This window comes from Narcine bancroftii, chromosome 13 (assembly GCF_036971445.1).
Source record: "Narcine bancroftii isolate sNarBan1 chromosome 13, sNarBan1.hap1, whole genome shotgun sequence".
In the NCBI taxonomy this organism is placed as follows: Eukaryota; Metazoa; Chordata; class Chondrichthyes; order Torpediniformes; family Narcinidae; genus Narcine; species Narcine bancroftii.
The window spans coordinates 82320092-82336285 of record NC_091481.1 but is presented as its reverse complement, the minus strand read 5'-3'; the positions used below and the strand labels follow the sequence as shown (position 1 = coordinate 82336285).

Genomic DNA, 16194 nt, shown 5'->3' with positions numbered 1-16194 from the left:
GGGGGGGCAGGTGATGGATAGTAGATTTACGACGAAGATGCTTCTCCAAGAGAGTAGAGAATCTGTGGAATTCTCCGCCCAAGGAAGCAGCCTCATTAAATATACTTAAGACGCAGCTCGATATCTCTTTGGGCAGCAGGGGGGATTAAAAGTTACAGGTAGCTGAACTAAGATCAAGGTCAGATCATTAAAATGCAGAACAGGCCTGATTGCCAGATGGCCAGTCAGTGTCTGTAGAGAGGGGGAAAAGAACAGTTTCAGGCCAATTATCCTTCATCAGAAGGGCTAGAGGCGGCAGCTTAGAATCAAAGAGGGGACCTCTAAATGACCATTCTTTAAAAGTGATGGGTCATTGGTCTGATATATTACCTCTGCCTCTCTCTCCATAGGTGCTACCTCACCTCCTGGGCACCCCCAGAAATTTTTTTAAAGCTTCAGATTTCCAACATCAGTTTTACTCTTTGGAATTGATGGAAGGTGCAGAATGGGTAAGTTCCTGGCATGGAGTCATTGCAGCAGATGGCACTGATTTATCTAACTATGTTTACATAAGGAGAAATCACGAAAGTATACATTTACATCGCACTGCAGAATGTATCAAGAACTTTGAAGGAGGATTATCAAGCAAAACCTGACACAGAATTGCAAGAGGAGACATATGGCAGATGACGAATCATTCGTGCAGATGTTTTAGGAAGTGCCTACTTGAGGGGAAAGAGAGAGCGCGGTGTGGAGAGAGAGAAAGGGAGAGAAAGAAAGATATACAGTGAATATAGAAAGAGAGAGAGAGAGAGAGAGAGAGGGAGGGGATATGAAGAGTGAGAGAGAGAGTGAGTGTGTGTTTGTGTGTGTGTGTCGGTGAGTGTATCTGTGTGTGTGTTGGTGTGTGTGTGTCGGTGAGTGTATCTGTGTGTGTGTGTGTCGGTGAGTGTATCTGTGTGTGTGTGTCGGTGAGTGTATCTGTGTGTATGTGTTGGTGTGTGTGTGTGTCGGTGAGTGTATCTGTGTGTGTGTATCTTGTGTGTGTGTGTGTGGGTTTGTGTGTCTGTCTGTCGGTGAGTGTATCTCTGTGTGTTGGTGTGAGTGTGTGTATCTTGTGTGTGTGTCTGTGTGTCGGTGAGTGTATCTGTGTGTGTGTTGGTGTGAGTGTGTGCATCTTGTGTGTGTGTCTCTGTGTGTGCGCTTGAGAGTGTGTTTGTCTGTGTGTGTGTGAGAGAGAGAGATAGGAATTGAAATGACTCCAGTGAACCATGGTGAAATCCTGCGAGCTCCTGGCAGATCTTCTCTACTTATAACGTTCGATCGTTCTACTCTTCTCCATCGCGCAGCCCTTCCTTGGTGCTAATTGATCTTCCTTTTCATTGTAATTCTGCACTCGATTTATTCACACAGCTGTATGAGTGTTAGAGATAACCTGTCCATCTCTGAAGGCTCCTTGCTGAGCTGGTTATTTTGTTAGAGAGGGAGAAAGGGAAAGAGAGAGAGAGAGAGAAGCGAGAGAGAGGAGGAAAGGAAAGGGAGAGAGAGAACAGGAGCAAGAAAAAAGGTGAAAGAGGGGGAGAGAGAGGGAGAGGGAAAGGAGAGAGAAAAAGAGAATGAGAAAAGGAGAGAGGGGGAGGAGAAAGAGAAAGAAAAAAGAGAGGGAGAGAAAGAGAGAGAACAGGAGAGAGGAAAAAAGGAGAGCGAGTTGAGGAAAGGGGAAGGGAGGGTAAGGAAAGAGACAGTGAGAAAAGGAGAGAGAGAGGGGAGGGGAGGAGAGAGGGGAGGAATGAGAGAGAGGGAGGGGGACAGGGGAGGAAAGAGAAAGGGATAGAGAGGGAGAGGGGGGAAGAGGAAAGGAGACGGAAGGAGAGGGAGGGAGAATATGATGGAGCAGGCCTAACAGGCCAGATGGCCTCCTCCTGCTCCTGTTTTGTATGTTCAGCGCAGTCATTGTGGGGTGAATGACCTGTCCCTTTGCTGTACGACTCTGGTCAATGTTCTATTGTAAGAAAAATAAGAAGACCCTTCAGAGATGATAGAATTGTTCAAGAACACATTTCCATTGGCCCTCCTGATAGACAAGACACAGGATCCCAACGGTTAGACAAGATTGATTGTCACAGTTTTAGCACGGACCCCCTCATTTATTCTAGTCCCATTCTACACTCCGCAAGGTTCACCCCTTACCTCCACACTAGGGGGTCAATTTACAGCAACTAATTAATCTGCCAGCCTGAGGTCAGTGGTAACTGGAGAATCCGGGGTGGGGAACCCCAATATCACAGCAGGGAGGGGTGGGGTGGGGCAACTGCACGCAGACAGCTGCGGAGGTCGGCATCGGAGCCACAACTTGCGTCGCTGGGGCGCCCAAACACTACAGAGAAAGGACCCCCCCCCCCACAGAGGATGATGAGAATCCCTCCCCCTCACATATCCCTCAAGGCTGAGGATCAATGGAAAACTTCAAAGTGAACGGTGACAGAATTCTGATGGACAGGTAGGCAGACAGAGCAATTAAATCATCTCTTCTTGCTGGTTAAGTTACAGGATTAATATGCAAGTGCTTGAATAATGAACCGCAGTTTAAATACCACTAAGGGAATTTGAATATAAGTAATTAAATCTTAAGTGGGGAAAAATGGTATTTGTAACGCTGGCCAGTAAAAACAGAGATGCTGGAGGAAGTCAGCCAGTCTCGCAGCGTCTATAGGAGGTAAAGATCTATCACCGACATTTTGGGCCTGAACCCTTCTTTAAGTAACTCTCACCCTGCCCATCGCGGCCTATAGGATCGAGCTTCTGTTGTGAATGCTAATCACGGCCATGACAGCCTATTGAATCAAGCCTCTGTCGTGAACTCTCACCCCAGCCCTGGCGGCCTGTAGGATCGAGCCTCTGTTGTGAATGCTAACCCCGGCCCTGGGGGCCGATGGGATCGAGCCTCTGTTGCGAACGCCAACCCTGGCCCCGGTGACCTATAGGATCAAGCCTCTGTCGCAAACTCTCACCCCGGCCCCAGTGGCCTATAGGATTGAGCCTCCGTGGTGAACTCTCACCATGGTTCGGCTGCCTATAGGATCGAGCCTCTCTGCGAACAGTGGCCTTTGGGATCTAACTTCTGTTGCGAACTCTCATCCCAGCCCCAGCGGCCTCTAGGATCGAGCCTCTGTCGTGAACTCTCCCCCTCCCCCCCACTCCGAGTTCCTCCTAACAGGCCGTTTAGTGGTGCCGTTGGCATTAGAACTGGGAGGTTGAACCCCTTGGAGCAGCACTGTGTCTCGGCTCTCCTGGATCCACATATCAACTCTGTCATTTTCTTTCTACCAAAAGATTTGCCGTCACATTTTTTTTCAGACTCAGTGAATATTTAATGATCCTTCGATATTGATTATCGTTTTATCCCTCTTGTGCGGTAATTTAATTTACACTCAAGGTCTATGAGAATATTTTATCCCGGTGTGACTGCAGGAAGCAAGAATTTCGGTCCACCTGCTCATGACAATAAACTCTCATGAGAACGTAAGAGGCCCATCGAGCCTGCTCCACCAGTCAATGAGATCACAGTGACGGGCTCATCTCCACCTACCTGCCTTTTCCCCATCTCCCTTAATTCTCCTACGATGTAAAAAAAAATCTATTCAACCATATCTTAAATATATTTACTGAGGACACCCCCACTACTTCAACAGGCAGTGAATTCCTCTGGGAAAAGCAGTTCCTCCAATCTACTCCCCTGGATCTTCAGGCTGTGTCCCCTGGTTCTGGCCTCCCCCACTTGCCGATCTCTATCCCACCTCACCCACGTGCGAATGTTGGTCTTTTCCCTGGAATATGTCGGAGAGCTTCTGTCCCGCTGTTTGAGTGAGAAATAAGGGCTCGTGGCTCTCAAAGGGGATCAAGTGATGGTCCCACGAATCTAAGGGTATTTTTTTTTCCCATTCAACAGTAGCAGTTAACCTCCGTCTCTTCTCACATTCCCTGTGATCCCAACTAATTAATTCCCCTGACATCCCGCGTGAAGTAATGACAGTTGAAAGGTATGAGTGTTCTTGCCTGAGCCTGTCGTCCTCTCTGACTTCTCAACAAAATCCTTTGTGGGGAGTGGGAGCAGGAAGGAGGGCGACGGGGGGGGGGGGGGGGGGGGGGGTGGAAACAATTTAGCTTTCACAAAGATGAAACACTTAACCCTTTCTGGTAAAAGCACAATGCTGGAGGAGCTCAGCAGGTCAAACAGCGCAATTTACGTGGCAAAGCTAAAGATCCACAACCAGCGGAAAGCCCTGCAAGAGATAGTGGACACGGCCCAGGACATCATGGGCAAAACCCTCCCCCACCATCGAGAACGCTGCCATCGGGGACCAGCGGCAATCATCAAGGACCTACACCACCCAGCAAACGCTGCTGCCATCAGGAAAGAGGTGTCGGGGCCACAAGACTCACACCCACCAGGTTCAGGAACAGCTGATCCCCCTCCACCATCAGACTCCTCAACGACAAACTCAGTCAGGGACTCATTTAAGGACTCAGACGTGCACTTTACCGATTTTTTTCCCTCTTCATTGTGCAGTCGGTTGTTTATGTTTGTTTACACGTGTACGAGTTTTTTTTTTGCACTGCCAATAAGTGGTAATTCTGTCTGGCCCACAGAAAAAAGAATCTCAGAGTCGCATGTGTTGTCGTGTAGGTACATATAGACCCTGTCTTGACGAATACGCGCTCCACGACAATTCGCTTTTACGAAAATAGCCTGCGATAGTAGTGAATGGGTTTTCGCTCTACGCCATTTCGGCTTACAAAAGGCTTCACAGGAACGCTCGCGGTTTGTCCAGCAGGGTGCACCTGCACTCTGTCCATAAATTGAAATCTGAATGTCTTGAGCTTGAGACCCTTCACCAAGGCATCAGGGACCAGCTGAGTTTCTCCAGCATTGGGCTTTTACCTCAACCACCCGTGGCCGCAGACGTTCGTTGTTTACTTTTAAGCCTTTCTGGGACAGGGTGGCTCCATGTGTAGTATTAAAGTTGTATTAAGTATTATTGAAGCTAAATCTTTCTTTGGCTTGGCTTCGCGGACGAAGATTTATGGAGGGGGTAAAAAGTCCACGTCAGCTGCAGGCTCGTTTGTGGCTGACCAGTCCGATGCGGGACAGGCAGACACGATTGCAGCGGTTGCAAGGGAAAATTGGTTGGTTGGGGTTGGGTGTTGGGTTTTTCCTCCTTTGCCTTTTGTCAGTGAGGTGGGCTCTGCGGTCTTCTTCAAAGGAGGCTGCTGCCCGCCAAACTGTGAGGCGCCAAGATGCACGGTTTGAGGCGTTATCAGCCCACTGGCGGTGGTCAATGTGGCAGGCACCAAGAGATTTCTTTAGGCAGTCCTTGTACCTTTTCTTTGGTGCACCTCTGTCACGGTGGCCAGTGGAGAGCTCGCCATATAATACGATCTTGGGAAGGCGATGGTCCTCCATTCTGGAGACGTGACCCATCCAGCGCAGCTGGATCTTCAGCAGCGTGGACTCGATGCTGTCGACCTCTGCCATCTCGAGTACCTCGACGTTAGGGGTGTGAGCGCTCCAATGGATGTTGAGGATGGAGCGGAGACAACGCTGGTGGAAGCGTTCTAGGAGCCGTAGGTGGTGCCGGTAGAGGACCCATGATTCGGAGCCGAACAGGAGTGTGGGTATGACAACGGCTCTGTATACGCTTATCTTTGTGAGGTTTTTCAGTTGGTTGTTTTTCCAGACTCTTTTGTGTAGTCTTCCAAAGGCGCTATTTGCCTTGGCGAGTCTGTTGTCTATCTCATTGTCGATCCTTGCATCTGATGAAATGGTGCAGCCGAGATAGGTAAACTGGTTGACCGTTTTGAGTTTTGTGTGCCCGATGGAGATGTGGGGGGGCTGGTAGTCATGGTGGGGAGCTGGCTGATGGAGGACCTCAGTTTTCTTCAGGCTGACTTCCAGGCCAAACATTTTGGCAGTTTCCGCAAAGCAGGACGTCAAGCGCTGAAGAGCTGGCTCTGAATGGGCAACTAAAGCGGCATCATCTGCAAAGAGTAGTTCACGGACAAGTTTCTCTTGTGTCTTGGTGTGAGCTTGCAGGCGCCTCAGATTGAAGAGACTGCCATCCGTGCGGTACCGGATGTAAACAGCGTCTTCATTGTTGGGGTCTTTCATGGCTTGGTTCAGCATCATGCTGAAGAAGATTGAAAAGAGGGTTGGTGCGAGAACACAGCCTTGCTTCACGCCATTGTTAATGGAGAAGGGTTCAGAGAGCTCATTGCTGTATCTGACCCGACCTTGTTGGTTTTCGTGCAGTTGGATAATCATGTTGAGGAACTTTGCTAAATATTGGAGAAGTAAAAGCATTTTAGGAAAAATGAAGAGAGACATATTGGCCTCCGAATACCTTGGGAATTGACAGCATCTGTCAAGGCTGGTACAACCTAAACTAAGATAACCGTGGAAGGCTGAACTGGAGATAGTATTGGATGTTTTGAATTATTGTGAAGGACTGGTTCTGTAACAAATAGCCTTGATGTAGGGTGTTTTGTGGGGTGGTCTCTGGGACATGGTACTTACCTTAAACATAAAATAATGATGTGTTTCATAACTTGCTAAAGTGCATTAAAAAATCGCTTGAGCTAACCGAATCAGTCTGTGTGTTGCGCTCTTTGCAGTGGGAAGTGGCAGATTTGAGATACAACACGTGCACGGCACACCAACAATGAGATGATGGACAGTACCACGAACCGTGGAGAGAAATGGTCAACGTCTCGGGACGGGAGACTTCGGTAAAATAGGAAGTTGGGGGGGGTAAAAAAAAAAGTACATCGAGGGGGACGGAAGTTGGAGAACGGGCTGAGAAGTGATGGGTTATTAGACAGAAGGCAGAAGAGATGGAGAGAGGGTGAGACTAGCTATGCGGTTGGGAAGGCTTGAGAGAAACGTGTGGGGAATGGCTAAAGATGGATCCAGGTGGGATGGGGTTGTGGGGGAGGGGGGTTTCCTAAAATTAGAAATCTTGATGTTCATGGTGTTTGGGGTAAGGCTGTCCCGTGGGGTCTGTGACGTGTGGATGAGGCCAAGGGCAGAAAGGACTGCGTGGGAATGGTGAGGGGAATTGAAATGGTCAACAATTGGGAGTCCTGGCTTCAACACGCAGGTGTCCAACGAAGTGGCCAACCCTGCGAAACGCACTGTAACAGCACAAACATTTATATAAACCACCTTACAAAATAAAATAGTGCAAGAACACAAGAAAAAGTGAGGCCATGTCTGTGGTTCATTCAGGAATCTGATGGCGGAGGGGAAGTAGCGTCCTTATGCCGCTGAGTGCTTGCCTTCAGACTCTTGTACCTTTTTTCCCCGATGGTAGCAGAGTGGAGAGGGCCTGGCCTGGGTGGTGGTGGCGGTCCTTGAAGATAGAGGCCGCTTTCTTGGTACAGGTGACAATAAATGGAGTTGAGATTGTTCTCTGGAACTAGAAGAACTCCCCAAAGGCCCAACCAGGTTTCCGGCACCCCACTGTTGCTGGTGGTGGGTGGCCCACCTGCTGCCCATGTTCTTACCTGGCTCGGGCGTCTCAGCCAGAGAGGAGGAAGATGTTGAACTCGCCCCGTCCTCAGTCGGGGCCTGCGTGCTCCGGACACGGCTTCCCGGAAGTTTCAATCCCAATTGTTCTGCTACCTCAACATGATCCCCAGGGTGAATATAATCAAAGATGCTGCTCCCTGTTAATTCCACCTGCACAAAAAAATAAAATGGACACCAAGGGGTTAATGACGACTTCTCAACTGGCTCCCCATTCGCCATCCTATCCCAATGACTTCTCATCTGGCTCCCCATTCGCCATCCTATCTCGGTGACCTCTCAACTGCCACCCCATTCGCCATCCTGATGACCTCTCAGGTGGTACCCCATTTGCCATCCTATCCCGATGCCCTCTCAACTGGCTCCCCAGTCACCATCCTCGCCATCTGCCCCCAAGCACAACGCTGCATCTCATCTCCAATGTCTTGCTTCCTGGGCTGAGCCCCATGACCTGGTGTCGGTTCTCGAAACGCCCACCGTCTTTCTCCCTCCGCACAACCTGCCTGCCGGCTGAGTGCTTCCAGCATTTCCTGCAGTTATCACCAGAGTGATTATTGTTGCCCAAATCTCAGGAGTGAGACGTACTCAAAACCGACCGACTCATGAGGCAAGAAGCGTTGTTCACAAAGTACAAATAGAAAATGCTGGAGAAACTCAGCTGGTCAAACAGCGTCCTTTATGTAGCAAAGGTAAAAATACAGAACTGACGTTTCGGGCTTGAGCCTTTCATTCAGGTGTGAGAGAATGCCGGCAGGCATCCAAACAAAAAGGTAGGGGGGAGTGGCAAAGGCAGGAGATGAGGGGAGGGAGGGGATACCAGCAATGAGGGGGAGGGATGGCTGGGTGGGTAAGGGTGAAGGGAGGGGGGAGAACTGGAAAGGGGGAGGGGAAAGAAAAGGCAAGCTTTTAGCGGAAAGCAGAGAAGTCGATGTTAAGGCCAACTGGCTGGAGGGAAATAAGGTGTTGTTCCTCCAGTCTGTGGGTGGACTGGTTGGGATAGTATACAAGGCCGTGGACAGACATGTGAGTGCAGGAGAGTGATCTGGAATTGAAATGGTTGATGTTGCGGACAGAGAGGAGGCGCTCAGCGAAGCGATCTCCCAGTCTCCGACCGGTCTCTCCGACGTAGAGAAGGCCACAAGGGAGCGCCGGATGCAGTAAATCAGTCCTGCGGATACACAAGTGAAGTGTTGCTTCACTTGAAAGACCTTTTTGGGGCCACGGACACGCGGTGAGGGAAGAAGTGGAGGCACAAGTGTAGCATCTCGTACAGGCCACAGGGAAAGATGTCATAGGTGATAAATGTGAACCCCGCTAGAGGAACTCAGTGGGTCGGGCATCATCAGTACGGTCGATGTCTCAGGCCAGAACCCTTCGTCAAGGCTCTTTCCCACAAAGTGGACCATTCCCGTTCTCCCACTGTCACTGCTCGACCTGGCAGATAGTATTTGGCTTCAGATTCCAGCATCTGTTGGCTGCTTTTTAAAAACTGGTCACAATCACAAATTGTTATGTGTAATCAAATCAGGTTTGGTGGGTTCGCAGAGACAGGTTGCATGCACGAGGAAATCGTAACGGGGAAGACACAAAACAAGATTCTGTACTTTAAACAGTGTAAAGAAGGTTCACTCACTAGGGATTAACAGAGAGAATAGTGAAAAGGGTTCAGAGGTGGCTGGAAGATAGACAGCAGAGGGTCATGGTGGACAACTGTCTGTCAGGATGGAAGCCCGTGACGAGCGGGGTGCCTCAAGGATCGGTGCTAGGCCCTATGTTGTTTATCATTTATATTAATAATTTGGAGGAGGGGGTGGTTAACTGGGTAAGCAAATACGCAGATGACACGAAGATAAGGGGCTTGGTGGGTAGTGAGGAAGGTTTTCTTGGATCACAGAAGGATTTGGTTTGTTTTGAAGAGTGGGCTGAAAGATGGCAGATGGAATTCAATGTAGACAAGTGCATTTCGGAAAAAAAATAGGACATATGCATTGAGGTATGCAGAGGAACAGAGGGATCTTGGAGTTATAGTACAGAGTTCCTTGAAGGTGGATTCCCATGTTGACAGGGTGGTTAAGATGGCCTATGGTATGTTAGCCTTCATAAATTATAGTATAGAATATAGGAGCTGGGAAGTGATGCTGAGACTGTTCAAGGCATTGGTGAGGCCAGGTGAGGCCAGGTTTGGAGTACTGTGCTCAGTTCTGGTCTCCAAATTATAGGAAGGAAATATATAAGGTGGAGAGGGTGCAGAGAAGATTTATAAGGATGTTGCCTGGCTTACAACATCTAGAGTACAGAGAAAGATTAAGGAGGCTGGGACTTTATTCATTGGAACGTAGATGGTTGAGAGGGGATTTGATAGAGGTATTTAAAATTATGAACGGCATAGATCGACTCTTTCCCCTGAGGACAGAGGAGGTTGGAACAAGAGGGTATAAGTTAAGGGTAAGGGGGCAAAACTTTAGGAGAAATATTAGAGGATGCTTCTTCACTCAGAGAGTGGCGGCAGAATGGAATGATCTTCCAGAGGAGATAGTTGTGGCAGGGTCTTTTCAGTCATTTAAGAGAAGGTTGGATGTATACTTGGATGTGAGGGGGTTGGAGGGGTATGGGCGGAGGAGGAAAATAGTGGAGTTGTTCAAGTGAACTGGCGCGGATTCGAAGGGCCGATACGGCCTATTTCTGTAAACTGTTATGTGGTTATATAAGCAGTTATACCAGATACAGTGATCTCCAATACCAGTGGCTGCTTATTCTCTCTCTCACTCCTGTAGTAATATTCAGTAAGTAATACGCTCTGACTACTCCCAGTTCCCTGTTCTGACGGAATGCAGCTTAACGCTAAGTATTCCCGCATTGTACTACGGTCCCACCCTAAGTGCAGTGCACACCTCACCAACGACTAGTCCAGCAGCGATGTCCACAGTTCGTGACCTGCCATAGAGCAGTGTTTGTAGTCAAGACCAAGGAGCAGAGAGAATGAGCATGTGGGTGGGCCTTGAAATTGCAGTAATCTGGAGGGTCCGGCCCTAGTAATCACTAGGTGATTAAAGAGGCCAGTGGTCGGGTGTGCACTGAGTCCCACCTTGATTGTCAGGTGATGCCACTTCAGCTAGGTTCCAGGCGGAGAGGTCATGTGACCCTCCACGATCCCCATTCCCACCAGGTTCCAGGCGGAGAGGTCATGTGACCCTCCACGATCCCCATTCCCACCAGGTTCCAAAAGGAGACGCCACGTGACCCTCCACAATCCACACTCCCACCAGGTTCCAGACGGAGAGATCACATGACCCTGCACAATCCTCACTCCCACCAAGTTCCAGACGGAGATGTCATGTGACCCGCCATGATCCCCATTCCCACCAGGTTCCAGGCGGAAAGGTCATGTGTCCCTCCACAATCCCCATTCCCATCGGGTTTCAGAAGGAGACACCACGTGACCCTCCACAATCCCCACTCCCACCAGGTTCCAGACGGAAACGTCATGTGACCCTCCACAATCCCCATTCCCACCAGGTTCCAGGCGGAGATGCCACATGACCCTCCACAATCCACATTCCCACTAGGTTCCAGGTGGAGAGGTCATGTGACCCTCCATGATCCCCATTTCCACCAGGTTCCAGGTGGAGACACCACGTGACCCTCCACAATCCACACTCCCATCAGGTTCCAGACGGAGATGTCACGTGACTGGGCTTTATAAAACAGTTGGCTGGAGGGAGCGGCTTAGATGGTTGAGAGAGCCAATGGCAAGGTGTGCGCTCACCTGTGGGTGGGCTAGGCCTTGATTGGCAGGAGAGAGTCTTGGAAGGGTCCTGTGACCTCTTCGTTACAATTTCTTTTTCTCTCTTCCCTTCTGCTTTCTCTCCTACATTAGTAATGGAGGCAGGGCCTGATCTCGTTTGATCACTAATGATCTAAACTCCTGGGAGTCACTATCTTGGAGGGTCTTCTTTCCTGGACCCAACACACCAGGCTTGGCATCACAGGGTGAGGGGAGGAGTGGTGCATTCATGGGCCATGCCCTCCCAAATGAATTATTTTGACCCCCCCCACCCACCGCGTCACTAGGGGGTTGCGGACCGCTCCGGGTGGCGCCATCAGAGGGGGTGTCACCAAAATGAATCAGGTAGTTTCACGTCTGAAACGCCGGAGGGAGGGGAAGTGTGACAGGGTGGTGGATGGAGGATGTTCTTGGGAAGTATGGAACCAGCTCTCCTCCCGCCCCCACCCACTCCCATTTGAGTGAGTTCTTGAATGGCAGTTTTTGCTCACACTCCCTCCATCCTCGGGGTTACCCGATTAGATCTTTTCTGATGCCGACTGCATCGTCAAAAAAGCACGTCAGTGCCTCCACTCCCTCAGGGGTTTGCGGAGTTTCGGTATGACACCGGAGACCCTGGCAATTATCTACATATGTGCGGTAGAAAGCGTGCTGACCAGCTGAAACCTGGTCTGGTACAGGGTGGGGGGGGGGGGGGGGGGCACCAATACCTCTGATCATAAAGCCCTGCAAAAGGTAGTGGACACAGCCCAGGGCATCACAGGAAAAAAACCCTCCCCGCCATTGAGAATACCCACAGGGAGTGCTGGCGTCGGAGAGCAGCAGCAATCATCAAAGATCCACGTGCTCTGTTCTCGCTGCTACCGTTGGGTAATGTTCTATATTCTAACTGCATCCAGTGACAGAGAGGGGACATTGCCACATATGAGACCTGTCTGCTCTCCCAGCCTGATGTAGAGTGGGAAGAACCACAGGCAAATTAACTCTGAAGGCAACCAATTTCTCGTCTTGTGAACGTCCCATTTCTGCCACACTCTTCTCACCACCTTAAGCATGTCCCAAAATTGTCTACAGCTGATGAATTGCCCCTGAGATTGCACTTGCTGTTTGTTACACATCCTCAAGTAAAACCATGACATCTAGTGTTGCGACGTGGACTACGGTGACTGTTTAGACCGATCTGGGCTCCAAATACTCTCGGCCTTCTACTATGTATGACTGTTTGCACGTCTGAGTTGACCTGACAGACTGCTCGCTAAAGAATCATTCTCACTGTAACGGGTTTAAGGGCAATAAAAATAGAACATAGAACATGACAGCACAGTACAGGCCCTTCCTCCCACAATGTTGTGCTGACCTACAAAGCAAAATCAAACCCTCCCTCCCCTGTAACCCTCTATTTTTCTTCCATCCAAGTGCCTGTCTAAGAGTCTCGACCGTAATGTTCCAGCCTCCACCACCGCCCCTGGCCAGGCAATCCAGGCACCCACAACTCTCTGTGTATAAAACTTACCCCTGATGTCTCCTCTACACGTCCCTCCCTTCTCTTTGTACAGATGCTTGCTAGTCCTGCCCTGAGAAAAAATGTTCAGGCTGTTCACCCTATCTATGCCTCTCAGAATCCTTTAAGCCTCTATTAACCAAATTTCATGACTTGTTCATGACAATAAAATCTGAGTCTGATCCTGATTCTATTTAAGTCACCTCTCATCCTTCGTTACTCCAAGGAGAAAAGTCCCAGCTCTGCTAAACTTGCCTCATAAGACTCATTTTCTAATCCAGGCCAAATCCTGGTAAATCTCCACTGCCCCCTCTCCACATCCTCCCTGTAATGAGGTGACCAGAACGGAACATAATACTCCAAGTGTGGTCTCACCAGAGATTTGTGGAGTTTCAACGTGACCTCTCGACTCCTGAACTCAATCTCTTCCCCCACCCCCCCAACCCGATTAATGAAGCCCAGCATCCCAACTTGAGAGAAAAGCTCCTTTCACACACGTGGCGGAGGTGATTGGCGGTTTTTGATTTTTGAGGGTCGCATGGTTAGCGGAGCGATTAGCTATCACAGCGCCGGTGACCCGGATTCGAGTTGGTCACTGTCTGTAAGGAGTTTGTACTATTACGAGCCCAGAGGACCCCAAAACCCAGCAGCAATAGAAATTCACCAAGACAAATGGTTACTTAAACAAAGGTTGCTTTTAATTATCTTTAAACATGGAAACAGGATCAAACTTTAACTTATTACTATTAACTTAACTTAACCCTTTTCTAATTCGAAGCGCACGTCTGTGTAAGTTCAGAAAAGTTCTTTGATCCACAGTGCAATCTCACTTCTCACTCCTCCACGTTCACCAGTATCAGGCAATTCTTATACTGTGCACAGAATTTATCATTTATGAATCTTCACCAGGCTTTGGTGCCTGAAAGGTAAATGGTTACCACTCAGGAAGGTTCTTGTCAGTTTTCAGAGAGAGATTTGTTGCTCGTTGGACACCCACAGGTGATCCCTTTCGATCAGCCACTTTAGTGTCTTGCCGAAGAAACTTGCCCCATCAGGGTTTTCCAGATGATAACCTCTTTCTGTCAGGTCACCACAGAGTTATTTTTTTGTTTCCCTTATTTCAAGTGAAACATTATACAACCAGTCCTCTCTTCTTGTATGGACCACAAGGGCTTTGACCAGGCTGAACTAAGAACTCATAACCCATCCTCAAAATGGGGTTTCAAACAAGCTTGTCATGTTCCAGTCCCAGCTGCTGAACTGTAGAACTGAATTCTCTCACTCTCTCAGAGAAAACCACATGATTTCCGAGTTCCATCTGTTGCTTTCCAAAACAATAATCCATTACTCCACAGCACGGCCAATTAACACCTACTCATAGGCATCCTTCAAAGTTTTTGCAAAGGCTCCCGGAGCCTGGACTGTCTGGCTTGAGCAGAGCTCTGGCATTTTAAATGAGCTCTGTTTTTAAGTGTTTGTACCTGACCTACACTAAAAAAAACCTGCCACAATTGATCTCCTTTAAAACATATCTATATGAAATATAACATAATCTGTCACAGTACATTCTCCTGTGACTTGCTTGGGCTTCCTCCGGGTGCTCTGGTTTCCACCCACGTTCCAAAGACGTACAGGGTTTGTAGGTTCATAGGTCACATGGTGTACTTCTGCAGTGTGAGCTCGTGGGCCAGAAGGGCCTGTTACCATGTTGTATGGCTAAATTCAGATTTATTGTCAGTACATACCGTGGTGTCTCTCTCTCTCTCTCTCTCCCTCTCCTACTAACAGATGGTCATTAGAGGTTATGGGCAGAGTGCAGGTAAGTGGGACTAGAGGAAAGTGCAATGAGTAAATCAGCAAATAATTAGATTGAAAGTTAATTATTGGCTGGGGAGAAAGCTCCTCTTTCATAAAATAGTGGCCATGGAATCTTGTATGAGCAGAGGGAACCTTTGATGCACATTCCTTTTTCCAATGGATCCTTTTGTTCCACACTGGCTGGAGAAGGGATAGATCCCTCAGTCTGAGGTATGGAAGAGCTGGGATTCTCTCTCTCAGTACAGTTTCACAGCAGGCAGGACAGCGAGCACTTTTAGGACTGCCCCACTGCCTCAGGCAAAGCAGTGGGTGATAATTGTGTTAGCTCAGTTTCACTGTGGTATGAATGGAGATGAGGCGGAGTGTGGCTCAGATTTCAGATTTATGGTCAGAGTACATACGTGACATCACATACAACCCTGAGATTCCTTTTTTCCTGCGGGCGCGGCAGAATTACCACTTATTCGACGTGCAAAAAGTAAGTATACAGAGTAAACATGTAAACAAATGAAGAACTGTAAACAGATAACGAATGTAAACAAACTGACTCTGCAATATAGAGAGAACTTAAAAAATCAATAAAGTGCACAAGTAAGAATCCTCAGAGGAGTCCATAATTGAGGAGTCTGATGGTGGAGGGGAGCAGCTGCTCCTGAACCTGGTGGGCGCGAGTCTTGATGGCACCGACACCTCTTTCCTGATGGCAGCAGCGAGAACAGGGCGTGTTAGCAGATGGAAAATTAGATCCAGTCATCCTGAGCATCGCAATATCTCTTCCTTCTGGTACCACGTGGCTACTGTGGCCACACCCCCCAGCACACACTCTGATCTCGCTGCTGCCATCAGGGAAGTGGTCTAGGGGGCCACAAGACTTGCACCCACCAGGAACAGCTACTCCCCTTCACCATCAGTCCCTTCAACGACAAACTCAATCATTTAGGACTCTCACTTTCGCACTTTATTGATGTTGTTTCTCTGTATTGCAGTCGGTTTGTTTACATTTCTTTATTTGTTTTCATGTGTTCATTGAGTACAGTTTTCTGTACTGCCAATAAGTGGTAATTCTGCCTGACCTGCCGTTGTCGGGGATGCTGAGTGTGTCCTCTGACAATAAATCTGAACTTTAACTTTTGACACCGAATTGGTCCAGCGTCGCTCCAGTTTCCAGCGCAGCCAGTCTCCCGTGTCTCACTACATTGAGTTCAGCTGCTCACCTAGATTTCTTACCCTGTCCGTCCCATTGTTGTTTGTTGAAGTTCAAATTCAAGTTTACTGTCATCTGATTGTACATATATAGCCCGATGAAACCAGGTATTTCTGGACCATGGTGTGTACCACAAACACATGCACAAACTCACACACACACACACACACACACTCTCTCTCTCTCTCTCACACACACATGCACACACAGACATATGCACACACACACATTCTGCAGGCAAACCACATGTATACATAGTGATCAAAAAAATACTGTATATAAAAATAATTTACAGGCTTCTTCCCGCAGTCTCACCGCCTGCG

At 48.7% G+C, this 16194-nt stretch overlaps 1 protein-coding gene across 1 annotated transcript in view; it reads right to left on the bottom strand.

Moving 5' to 3' along the window:
- Positions 1-16194, bottom strand: part of LOC138748087 (neuronal PAS domain-containing protein 3-like) — a 255161-nt gene that overhangs the window by 37041 nt on the left and 201926 nt on the right. Inside the window, exon 5 of the mRNA XM_069907777.1 lies at positions 7543-7717. Coding sequence (XP_069763878.1) covers positions 7543-7717 — 175 coding nt within the window. The remainder of the gene's footprint in view (positions 1-7542; positions 7718-16194) is intronic.